Genomic DNA, 13,400 nt, shown 5'->3' with positions numbered 1-13,400 from the left:
CCTTTGCTAGCTAGAGAGAGAATTAAGTAGCTGAATTACTGGAGTTTTTGTCACCAGTGTTCACCTTGATCTTTGTTGATTGCTGTGAAGTAGAGATTCTTTTTGAATAGAAGAATAGTCATCATGTTTATAGGAACATTAATACAGATTACAGTCATAATTACAACTTTCCTACAATTCAATTGCATTAGCTGATCACTTATCTATGTAAACATATTTTATAATCCATCTATAGTCGAGTAATGTATATCACCACTTGTCTAAAAACCTTATAAGATTCAATTACCAATCAAATTAATTTTCTACCTTTTATATAGAAATGACATTTAGTTCAAAACACATTTGTACATAACACTTTGTTCCTAAACAACTTGACCTGGTGCAACACAGCATGTTGCACAGGTGAACTGTCCCTTTTCTTCACCCTGAGAAATCTGCTCTGGAAAATCCCCGACCCCTTATAGAAAATTTTGAGGGATGTGTAGGAAGGGAAAGAATCCATTCTGCCACTGACAGATAGAAACCATTGGATACCACTCAGGTTCCTGATGTGTAAATCCTATGAGACATATTCATAAGTTTTTTCCCCCAACATCATCTTGCAGATGTTCCACAGCAAGTAAGTAATTGTGATCAAGTAATAATTTGACTTAAGTGTGTGTTCCAGCTACTTAGAAATTTTTTGTAGTAAAATGCTTTTTATAAGTATGCTTAGGTGTGATTTATTATTATTATTATTATTATTATTATTATTATTATTATTATTATAAAATTTCAGTAACTAGAGGTGCTTTGATAACAGAGTACTTGGGAAAGCATCGTATGGTCAGAGAGACCACATCTGTGCAGACTCATACTGAATGGTTAACACAGAGAAAATGAGATAATAGCTTTATGAAAGCTTTTATGTATTATATATAAACATTACATGAAGAATCTCACATGAGAATGACAATAGATTACAGAGTAGATCTTAAAGGTGATGTCTTGCTATACCAGCTTAGTTTTGGCTCCCTAAAATTTAATGATCAGCAACACCAATTTGTAGATTCACTTCTATGACACATTACTTTTTTGTGAAAATGTTCCATAACTATATCTATTGCATCTATATTTTGTATGAAATTGAATTTTGCATAATTAGGTAGGTGTGCCTTCGTTCACAATATTATACAACAATTTATCTTCATTTATGATTGCTTGTTATACAAAATTATCTAGTTTACATGTTCATTTCCCCACAAGCACTATATATTGTACTTGGTAGAAAGTCTACACATTCTGTATAGTATTAAGTTTTTAAATCAGAAAAGAAATAATTCCTTTACACTTCTAGGCAGAAGCATCTTAGCACTACCAAACTGATGGAATTGCATAGCTATTCAGTTTTGTCTTCCTTAAGGAAGGTCAGAAGTTTTAAAAAAAACTTGTTCCACTCAGTATTACCATATATACCAATGTATAAGATAATCCTTGAAACAAAACAAAAAATAGCGAAGTAAAAATTGAGGGTCATCTTATATGCTTGGCATATGACAAACACGAGAAAAACAGCCCTAATCTTATATATGAGTCACCTTATACACCCGTATATACGGTAAGTTTTTCTTTTCTCTGTCTGATCTGCTGTCACTGCTGACTGGAAGAGAGAAGAAATTGGTTTCCTGCTCTTCTTGGACTTCTTCCGCTCCTACATTCCAGATGAACACAGAAAAGAAACATATTTTCTGTGGTGTCACCCCTGTTCGTTGCCCTTCAGCAGTTCTTTCCAGGCCTGTGCTACTCACACAGAATATGGGCCCAGAAATGAGTATTTTGTCTTTTACAACAGTGAGCAACTGAACTGGAGGATCTAGGCGCCCGGTAGCATGGCTGATATTATAGCTGTATCACAGCTGTCTGCAACTTTCATGTCATAGTGTTTCTGCTCTCAGAGGTTTAATGTAACTTCATATGCACTGTGCCTTCTTGTTGAATCAAAAAAGTTGCATCATGTGCAACTCTGGCCTTAGAGAATATATGTAAGAATTTGGAAGGAACTACAGAAGAAGCAAATCCTTGTTGTATACTTTCAGTGAGTACTGACCAGAGGAGTATCCTGAGGTTTTAACTGTCAGCAGGAATAATGCAACCATGATTACTAAGGCAATATTGTTTTCCATTTTCTAACAGTGTTGGTGTCAGTGTTTGGATTTTGCAGAAAACATTGCCCAAGGCTGCTCAAGAATATCCCAAGTCTAAGGAAGACTTTGATTGCACTACCTTTTTGCAGGGAGTGGGTGAATACTACTAGGTTCTAAAAACACTGAAGGGAAGAATATATGCAATCCAATAACACGTCCCTACACATAAAAAGCCTCTGCTTTGTATTTCTACTTCTGTGAGAGTACTAATGCAGCCAGAGGTAATAGCAAGCTATGGTTTGCTTTTCCATGCATGAACCTCCACAAGTGCTGGAGTTGCAAACTCCCTCTCTCATTACCTTCTCCTGTGCAACTGGGAGAGATTAGAAGCTCAGGCTGCTAATTAGCACCAAACAAGACACAAACATTGTGTCTCTTCATGATAAACTTCGGCTTGAACAAACAGAAACCAGAGAAGGTGTTTGTAAAGTACTTGACTAACATAAACAAGGAGGAAAAAGATACACCACTGCATTAGATTTCTACCTTCAGTGGGCATTCTCATCACCCTCTGAACATACAGCCTGACTGTAGCAGAAAGCCTAAACACTGAGGCTTTCCTTGAGATTTGACTGCATGGATTTTCCAGGGCTGTAAACAGTGTGAAGAGCCTCCATTGAGAGAAAGTCTCTCTGAGAGATAATCTTCTGTGCATGGATGGAAATAGGAGGTAGCATTACTGCACTTGTGCTTGGTCCCACTTCTTGTATGCAGAAGTGGGTTGAGAATACCAGCACAGAGCTTGCCAAGTTAGGTCACTTCAGAACTCCCTACTTCCCTGTATAAGAAAGGGAAGAAGTAAACCTTAGCAGCAGAGTTGATGGTTGCTTGTGAATGTCATGGCAAGTCATGCTTTGCTTGTTAGATGAATGCACTGAATCTTTTTTTGTCCAGTGCCATATTTCCAGTTTTCACAGAGAATTGTCACTAAATTGGCAGTTACAAAAAGGACACAAATGCATCATGAGAGTAATTTAGCTGATGTCATGAAAGGATGTTAGTAGAATTACAGATTGCATTCAGTTGACCAGAAAGAAGACTATACCTATAAAAATATGCTTCAGAGTAATAGAAACAAAATGTCAGTGTTTTATTTCATTAATGTTTGGGTTGTATTTACCTTGCCAATGAGGTTAATTTTACAATGAATAACTAATAATTTCAGGTTTGAAACTCTTTTTACATTATACCAATTGTACGGGAGAAAAGAAGAAAAAAGAAAAACCTTGAACTGTTTTTATTGGTAGAGTATGTAGCCCTGTTGCCATGGAGATCAGTGTGTAGCTCGCTTATGTGACTCATTTGCTGCCATAGCTCCGTAAAGGCCACATTTTAATGGAGAGTGAGGTCAATGTTTGATCATAATAAATAGCTTTCATAGGCCACAGAGAGGGAGGAGTCAATTCTTTATTTGCATTTACCCTTCAAATAAACAATTTAAGGGGGGAGGGCTGTTAATAAACATATATAAGGGAGACAATATGAATAATTTCTCAAATTTCTAAAATGTGAATATTTTTGGTTTTCCTGTTATTTCTTTTTGTCTTTTTAAAATATGAGTTGTTAATGGGGTATCCAGCTCAGTAATCCTAAGGGCAAGGAGTGGTACTGTTGGAGCACTCTGATCCTAGAAGCTTTGATATGGCCTAAGCCCAGTCTGGCTGTTGTCAGCAGGAAAGGAAGAATAGCAGATCTATTTTTGCCTCTAACCTCCAGGGAGAGAAATTCTGTTAGATTGGGCTCAGAACCCATCCTCAGCTGTGCATCTGCTTAGAGATACCCTGTTCTTTCATTCTTGGCATAATAAGAATTAGCATCTGCCTAAACAACTACTTTTTAAATGGCACTGGTTGGTGAAAGTTCATCCTGGAAGTCTGAAGTTTGCCTCCTCAGGTGTAGAAAATAAACGGCAAAGCAATTTAGCAGTACATATCCCATAAAAAGCTAATGGGCCGAAAGAAAAAAAAACCAATTGAAGTTGAATCCATACAGAAAGGAGGTGCTTGCTGGTAAGGGTCTGAATCCAGGATTAGAGTTGTGTCAACCAGTTCTAGATGGTTGCCCTGAAATCTGTATTTGCATTATGGGGGTGCTGTTTGACCTGGCCCTTCAGATGTCAATTCGGATATAAGCTGGGCTGCTGTCAGCTTCAGCCAATTCACCAACTGTGTCCTTTCCTCGAGGAGAATGACCTGAAAATAGTAGTGCATACGTTGGTAACTTCTAGGCTGAATTCCTGCAACATGCTCTACATAGGGCTACCCTTGTCCCTATTCTGGAAACTGTAACTGCCAAAATATGGCAGCCAGGCTGGTCTCTGGAACATAATGGAAAAAAGTCTTTGCATTGGCTGCCAGTATGTCCCAGATGCAGTAAAAGTTGTTGATGATTACCTTTAAGGTCCTTCATAGCTTTGGTTCAAAATACCTTCAGGAGTGTGTTTGCCTCACCAGCTAAAGTCCTCTGGGGATAATTTTCTGACATTTGCTTCTGTAAGAATAATGTCAACTACCTACATGTCGTGCATGTGCATCCTGTCAAACATCAGGTGCTCCCCATGCTGGTTGTACTGATGATTCAGATTCCAATTTCAAGTATGAGACTGTTTTTGAAATGGCTCAGTTTCTAGCTGTGGTTCAAGGTCTTGAGACCCATCAGAAAGAAGCAGTGAGGCAGATTAGTACAAGAGCAGGTGGGAAGATCAGTCAACTCAACCATGGGAAAGTTGAGGAATGCAGGCTGAGGGAGGAGATATAAAAAGGAGGCTTATCTAACGAAGCCCTCCCTTGAAGCAGTAGACCAGGTCATTTGCCATCATCACTGAAGGGAATCCCAGTTAGGTGCACAACTGGAGGAGTGGAGGCATGCTAGTTTGCACAGCACTCTACCTCCAGGGTTAAGATTCAGAAGGTCTCATAAAGAGAGCTTTGGGGAATGAAGGGGTTCAGCACTTCCCTTTGTGTATACGCAGAACTCATATACAACAATAAATATCATTAAGCAGAGAATGCTGGTGAGACTGATGCTGTTTGGAGGGGAAACATGGATTGTGACACCAGCGGACTTGTAAACCATCCCAAGATGTTTGTAATGGGACGGTTTAGAAAAGCTTTTAATAGATAAGTAGAAAGATAGATGTTAGATCCCCTGAGTTAGATATCAGATGAGGAAGAAGGAGCAGTCCCAGTGTTCTCTGCCCAAGACTCTCCTTATTAGAACAGATCCATCTTGAAGGTAAGGATTTGTTAGTAATCTAGTCTGAATGGCAGGCCACTAGCAATTTCCTAGTAGCTTGGGTTCAACTCTTTAATTTGCTGCCATAGATTTAAGAATCTGGCTTTCTCAGATGCTAAAACCCCTTGGCTACTTGCAGCCATTGTTTGTAATAAGCTCTGCTGTGTAGCCTGACACAAGACTGGCTCACTTGTGCCTATCTACATAATAGAACTAATTACTTAGAATTGGGAATCAGTGACTTGTCACTGATTAGGCAAGGAGGCAAGGTGACTTCACAACAGCTTCATTGGTCTGGTGGTATGCCTCTGGCTGAGTGCTTTAACATATATAAATACATTCAGTGCAAAAGCTACATTTTAATATTCAAACAGTGTCATACTTTTCATACTCATAATAGTAATGATTCAGATTTCAGTATTTATTTATGACCTTTCTTGCCAGTTTCCAAGCAAGTTAGAGAATTAGAGCTAGTGATAGGACAAGAACTGGGCTTAAATACAAATTCAGAAAGTGAACAAGTACTTAGAATGTGAGAAACTAGGTACTGTATCTTTTAAATGTTTGCAATGGGAGGGCATAAGGTCACTGAAAAGACAATGCTTCCTCTTTTGCTCCTCTCTTCAGTTGTTTGTTAAAAGACCTAATGTTAACTGTGTTAAAACAAATAGATCTGTATATGTGCTGAGATGTTAACTGTGGCTGCTTGGCAAACATTAGGATAAGGTGACTGATATAGTATATCTGGAAATGCCAAAGAAAATCTAATTAGCTTTCAAAAGTATAGGGTAATATTTTTACAAGTCATGAATTTAACCATAACACATATGTACTGAAAGGCAAAATCTGTTGTTGTCGTACAAAGCAAAATCAATTGCACTAATTATTAAGTGAAAGCCAAATGTGTTTTCAACCCAAGTGTGGTCTTCAGTGATCTTTTACAAATATACAGCATAAGTGAAGATGTTAACCCAGTCTTTCCATTTAGATAATGTAGAATATGGGACAGTATTCCTTTTCTGTCAGTGCCTTTAAATTCTATCAGTGCCTGTAAATACATAGAAAGCAAGTCATGTTCAGTGCTTCACCTCCACAGTCTAGCTTCTTACCACAGTCTAGCTTCTTACCGGCTTTATTGCCACCTGCTGCTGCTGCTGCTGCAGCTGCTTCTCTTCCTCCTCCTCTTCTGCATGTTTGGTATCATTTACTTGCCAGGCACAGAGCCAGTGAGCAAATAGGCAGTGGAATCTACATTACTACCAGTTACCTGGGCCAAGGCCGAGGGTGAACAAACTAGAGACTGAACAAGCAGGTTGCAATGGTAAAAGGGTGTAGCTGATTGAGAGGGCTTCTGTCAGTAGACTCCCTGCAGAGTTGTGGGCCTTTGGCGGGCGCCCAACCATGCCAAGTGTGGACTCCAGCTCTGCTTCAAATTCCAGAATTGCTTCAGCTTTCTTTTTTTGTTTTTCTGGTGTGAACATGATTCTCTGTTGGACTTGCTGAATTTGGAAACCTGTCTGGAAGAACTAATAGGCTTGTGAATGATGATTGTCCATTTATATAATTGCCTTCCATTGTACAAATAGTTTTGTTATTTAAAAAAGAAAGCTCTAAGTAAAACCATGTAATCAAACCGTTTATATAGAACTCTTGCCTTACACTTATTCTACATTTTATGTTATATCAACAGAAAAGAAACTGCAGCCGCAACTGTTTCTTCGCAAGTCTCCATTTACAATAGAGACATTTTAAAGACACTTGCTCTCCAATTTGCTTTTTCTGAATAATGTGATCCCATCAAACGTGTTATGACTTCATTGCTTCTCCAGGGCAACTCCATTAATAGAATATGAAAAAGACGCACATTTTTTATACCGAATAGAAAATAATCAAGTAAGGTTGTTTTCCAGACCTACACTAAATGAGGCACCTTCACTCTATGTGTTTAATTAATGTTCCTTTCCTTTTGAAATGCTTTTGGCTGTTAGTCAAGGACTTGGCCAGACTTTCATCTTGGATGTTAATTGAATGTTGTTTGCCAATTAGTATGACTTGATGGATTTCAGTGTGAGTTATTCTATTCCCAAAATAATTTAATTTGCTTTCTAGATTAAAGTAGCTAAACATTGATATTTTGTAAAGAGTGGATAAATGTATGTCCCACTGAAAAGAGAGCGGGCTGTAGCTCTGAATGAGGGATATGGCACATGTTATATTTGTAGTGTTTAAATGTAGCTTGGTCAGAATGGAACAAAGAATGTAATTCATCTTTATAATTTGAGTGTGATTGTGAGCCATAAAAAGAAGCAAGATCATCAAAATTGATAGTTTCAGAGAGAAATCTCATTTTGTTTAGCTTCCTACAGTCCATCCTAGTGAAAATCATATATTGTTTGGTTGGAAAAACTGTTGACTGTATATCTTTACTTCTGCGATTGCCATATCTCATGACTTCTAGAAAATGATATAGTCATGGTAGTGTTGCTTTTTAAACTAGTGAAATTTACAGTGCTGAGATAGTTTCATATATGTGTTGGCACTTTTCCAAATGTTATTTGTGGCATGCATAGCTTTTATTCTTTTTGAAACAGTTTTTCATTTCTCTGCTACTAATGCAACAGATTGTACTAAGTGTATCGGGCAGTGGTGGGGAACAAGCAGTCATCCATATGTTTTTGGATTGCTGCTCCATTTCATCCTTAGCGACTGTAGGAATGCATTACATGGGTTGTCATCCAACAACATCCAGAGAGCCAGACATTGTTCATCTTTGCAGACTCTAAAACACAGGTGTATGTAAAGTAGTTTGCTGCCATATAAGCTTCAGTTAGGCACCACTGGATGAAAGCCAATTTCCTTAAACAAACATTAACAATATTTTGTTAAATAATATTTGTCCAGTGAAGAAATCAAGGATTGAGAGCCTGGCTAAATCCTCCATGAATATATTCTTTCTCTCTTATTTGCATGGTGCCTCTTTATTAACACTGAAGAAAAATGTACAAGTACATCTGAGGTATCTGAACGAACAGCAAACAAATTTTCAAGCTCCATCTTTTGTTTTAAATGAATGTAACATTGAATGTTGGTGCAGTGTTGCAGGTCATTTATAATTGCCCGCTAATTTACACATTAGCAAGGAAGCAGAAGGTGACTGTGACACACAGAGATACATCACAAATTAGATTGCTGTTATTATCACTTCAATGCATTCAATAACATTGTAGGATGCCACAGAAAAATTAAATAAGGGAGATGTTAATGTGGAACAATACTTCATACAAATAGTGCTGTGGATACTTGTGACTTTACATTAGCCTTAACAAGACAAAATTTGCTAAGATATGTAAATACATAAATATTTAAAGACAACAGTATGCCAGTACATTAATGTATGTCTTGTTTGTAGATTTCCAGTGTAACAAAAACGTATTGCAACATGTTGCCACATCTTTCTTTGATTACATTAACTTGTTTTCCTAAACACATATGTACACTGTCATATTGTACACCTTAGGGGGGAGTCTCTGATTCACATTTACTTCTATTCTTTCAAATAGCATCAGTTTATACAACATCAAAACCGTCTGTCCCATCTTTTATAGATTTTCATGTTAGGACACTATGTTAAATTACACTAATAAAATGTGTAACCTTCTCCATGGCGTGAATGTTCCCTTTGCTACTCTTCCAAGAAGATTGGAAACTTCTGCTTCCATTTAAATTAACCACTATTTATTATGTTATCCAACCCCTGATGTGAGTAATCTTACTATGGATTGGTATTGTTTCCATTAGCCGTATTTATAATTAACCACAGCTTGCCCAACTAGCTATGGTTAGTGTAAAAGATAAACAAAAGGTTCTAAATACCTCTCATGGCTGCACTGTAGGAGTAGAGGGCAACACATGATTATGAAATTTAGAATTATGTCCAGACCCAATCCTTGATATATTAAGTGCTTTGAACTTACATTAAGAGTGATAGAGTGATATAACTGCACAAATCTTCCAAAATACACAAAACCCTTAAAATGCAAATTATCTCTCTAACCTATGGAGGAAATGCACAGTTTGGGTCAAGGGTTTTTTAATTTTTCATATTTTAATATGACTAAATTTGCGTAACATTACAGAGAAAAGAGCTTCCTGCATGTCTACAGATTCATCACAACTTGGGAAAAACTGGTCCACTGAGGAATCCATGTTTTCTACTTAGAAGTTAGAAAATCAGCCATTTCAGTCCATTGCAGATTTCTCTGGTATCCCTAATACCATGTGAAGGACACATCTGCTATTGTTGTGTCAAAGATATTTTGCCCTCACATGCTCTGACAACTTTTTATATTGTATAAATAAGATATTCTTACCTTCTTGGTATATTTTTTATAGTTTCTCCATGTCAAACAAGCTTTAATTTGTATTGTTAATAGTAACTGGTTCTCAATTCTCAGGCTATCATAGATAAATTCAAAATCCAATTTTGTCAATAGCTATTAAAAACTGCTTAATTAAGCTAAAAGTGCAGTTTAAGAATACATTTTCATGTTTTTATTACATATTGCCCAATACCTCAAATTGCATAATTATTAAATAAATTGTGTATGAAACATTAAACATCTGTCAAAACAGTAAGAAAAGAACTATGTTTATGATGTAAATGGGAGGTGTAAAGAATGGACCTGGTAGATTTCTCCAGGAAATATATTTCAGAACCACTGCATCAGCCACAAAAGCACAGTCTTTTCAAGTTTATCAGCCAGTCCAAGGTGACTACACTTGTGAACTGCTGTTGGCTACTATTTTAGTCCTGTTCTTGACAGAAATAGCTTTTCAGCTTGTTCCTTGGCTTTCTAATGCCAGCATGACTTACACTTTGAATGACTTAACACTCTACTCCTCAACTGGCTTCTACTAATGCAAAAACTGTTTTCAAGGGCTTGGTTCCTAAGAATCTTACAGGTGGCTATATGATTCTGCAGTCTAAGTGAACAGTATTGATACTCATCAAGATGCTAAGAAAAATCACTATAATATTCCATTCACTCACGTGATGCCATCAAAGTCCTTGTGCTTCAAATCTATATGCCTAGGCAAGAAAGCCTTTGATTCCAGGCATACCTCCTACTATTCTGAGTATAGTTTCTTGGGAATTGACAATACTGTATTGTATTTGCTGGGGTAACATCCGTGTTCTGCAATGATACATTACTCAAATTGTACCATCTGTCCATGTTTATTAACTGTTGCATCTCAGAATAGGAGATGGGACTGTTTTGAAATTTTGGAGAAATAGGGCTGCCCCCTTTTTTAAAAAACTGCCTACCCGTTCATCTTAGTCTCACCTGGTGCTATGATTTGCTTCTGAGCTGAGTGCAATAAAAAGATTACTAGAGTGTAGGCAGAGGAAGGTATGTGTGGAGTCCAACCAACCAGAGGTTAGACCTCATTATCGAGCATATTCTGTGGCAGATATAGTGGTAAAATTAGAGTTCTTTTCCACCATTGGAACTTTCTTTTTCATGGTTATAAGTTTTGGGTACAGGTTTTACAAGTATTTGAGCCACTTGATAAAATTAACTCTGTTGCTTGGATGGTGCAAGCAAGATCAAGTCTAAGAAATTTACCTTAAGAAATGTAAAAATGGTAGGAGAACCAGCAGTGGCTGATTTCAGATTAGATACCAGAAGTGCCAGTGCTAGAATCTTCAGGACAAAACGTCTTAAAATTAGTCTGTTTCAAGCTCTTTAACAGTTGAGCCCTCAAAAGGGAAACGCTATAATGATGTAAATTGACCTCTATGGATAAAGAAGGCAAGGAACTGGATATAGGGCACTACATGAGTCAAGGGTGAGCAACTTGTGTGCCTCCAAATATTTTGGCCTACAATTCTCATCAATCTTCAAGTTGACTTTTCTGCTTAGGGTTTTTAGGAGTTGTAAACAAATCCAGAAGGCCACAAATTCTGTGCTCCTGTTATAAATATTATTAGCAACACCATCATAGCAAGCTCTCTCAATGTTGAACCTTTGATTAGTCTTGTCTTAATGTGAATCCATGCCATCATGTAATATATCTTTTAATCTTCTTAACAGGCTTTAAAAGTGGCTGTTACATCCACCTCGTGTGTAATTGAATTATGTGCCTTGCATTGGAATTAATACCAAGCTGAATATGCTGCCTCAATTTGCAGTCCTAACAGAGAGCTATGAAAGTATAGCTGCATTTCAGTAATTGTTTCTTAGGACAACCCATGCTCTTCCAGGTGCGTTACCTTGCAATGTTTTGCCTGGAAAACACTGTATCATGAAATAGTGTTGTTCCAAGTGAAACAATATGGGGGAGGATTGGTGATTGGGTTACCAGTTACAGCTTCATCATTACTTGTGGCAGTTTTGAAGCTTGTAGGACATTAAGTTGTAAGTTCTTAACTTAAACATTTTTTTTAAGAATAGTAGCTCAGTAAGGCCTCGTGTTGCTGGAATTCACTGCCATGGGAAGTAGTGATAACTTTCAGTTTTGATGGTTTTCAACAATGAGCTGGACAAGTTAATGGCCTTCATGGTCCCTTCCAACTCTACTGTTCTATTATTCTGGCTATGTGCTACCTCAGAATGGCATTCCTGCATATACCAGTTACTCTGCCACCATGTGAATAGAGTGCTGGATTAGATGGACCATTGGTGTGATTCAGCATGAGTTTTCTTATTTTTTCATAACATAAAACCTATGGATTAATGTTATAAAAACTATGGATGTGATCTGCGAACCCAAGTTTGTAACAAACTTACAAATTTGTTTACTGTGAACAATCCAGATTTGTTAAGCATGTTTTGATTCTGGGTTATGAACTCGTTTAAACCATGGATTGTTGTTATGTGTCAGTCTAGAACTGTCAGTTGTTCATGGGCTGTTTTGCCGGGTTGTTTTGCCAGGCAATAAAGGCACTGCCAGTAGTGGGGGAGAAAACCTCAGCTACATTATATGTCAGCACCATAGCACCACAAAGACATTTGGGATACAGAGAGGGAAAAGGCATGGGAGGAATGAAAGAAGCAATTGTAAGAATTAGAAAACAAACCATAATTTGGCTAACAAATCCAGTATAGGGCACAAACTATGGGTTGAATAAACCAAGGGATAACATTTTGAGAAAACTGATCAAATATTTAAAGTTGTCTTTTCTTCAAAGGTTTTCACATGGACTGGTTTCTAGTTCTGTGTTCTGAACTAAATAACCAGCCCATGATAGGAATCCTGAGCCATTCCAGTGGGAGACTTTCTAATATAGTTCTTTCAGCACTGGTAGTATGTTATAAAGTGCATGCGAGCATATTTCTATGTGCATGTCATGTACTAAACCTCTACCAACATATTTTAGGTTCATATTTTAGTTTGAGTCATGTAGACTCATCTACTTTGATTATATTATGCAAAGGAATTGACTGACATTGTAAGGTTCATTTCAATTTTAAGTAGCCGTAATCTGTTTCAAAACAGTTCATAACCTTGTGTTCCAGTTTAATGAAGAAATAACCACATTTTGCTAACATGGAAATAGAGCTTGCTTTTGAAGATACAGCAATACTATAAAATCTGTTCTGACAATATGCTATTGATTCACCTTAAACAGCCTAATGTAAATTACCTAAAATCTCACTTGCTTTTAGGTTTTAGCTAAAAACCAGGATTATACTGCATTAGAATCTGCTGACTTAATTTTGATGGATTATTTTTCAGGTAAAATTTTTCAGGTAGAATTCAAAGAGGCTGTTTGAATAATGTGCCCTATATAACCTAAGATATTCTTTTTTGGTGCTTAGAGTATTTAATTATTTTCTGTATTAGGACAGTCCTATACATATCTACTCGAAGTAATCCCTATTACTGAACCAGTTTTATTTTGTTTAGTATATTTACAGCCTACCTTTTTCCCTTTCAAGGAAGTCATGGCAACTTGCAGAATTCTCTTCTTCCTCTTAA

General features: G+C 37.1%; 1 protein-coding gene across 3 annotated transcripts in view; it reads left to right on the top strand.

Moving 5' to 3' along the window:
- MARCHF1 (membrane associated ring-CH-type finger 1) overlaps positions 1-13,400 on the top strand; it is a 145,644-nt gene that overhangs the window by 71,786 nt on the left and 60,458 nt on the right. The window contains exon 1 of one of the 3 annotated variants that reach the window (XM_044430985.1): positions 11,430-11,682. The exons of the other annotated variants lie outside the window; for them this stretch is intronic. Coding sequence (XP_044286920.1) covers positions 11,671-11,682 — 12 coding nt within the window. The 5' untranslated portion in view covers positions 11,430-11,670. Of the gene's footprint in view, positions 1-11,429; positions 11,683-13,400 lie in introns of those variants that run through there. 3 annotated transcript variants of the gene reach the window in all.

This window comes from Varanus komodoensis, unplaced genomic scaffold, assembly GCF_004798865.1.
Source record: "Varanus komodoensis strain SLA01 unplaced genomic scaffold, ASM479886v1 scaffold21, whole genome shotgun sequence".
NCBI lineage: Eukaryota > Metazoa > Chordata > Lepidosauria > Squamata > Varanidae > Varanus > Varanus komodoensis.
Note: the sequence above shows the minus strand (reverse complement) of the source record. Positions and strands in the feature narration are given on the sequence as shown.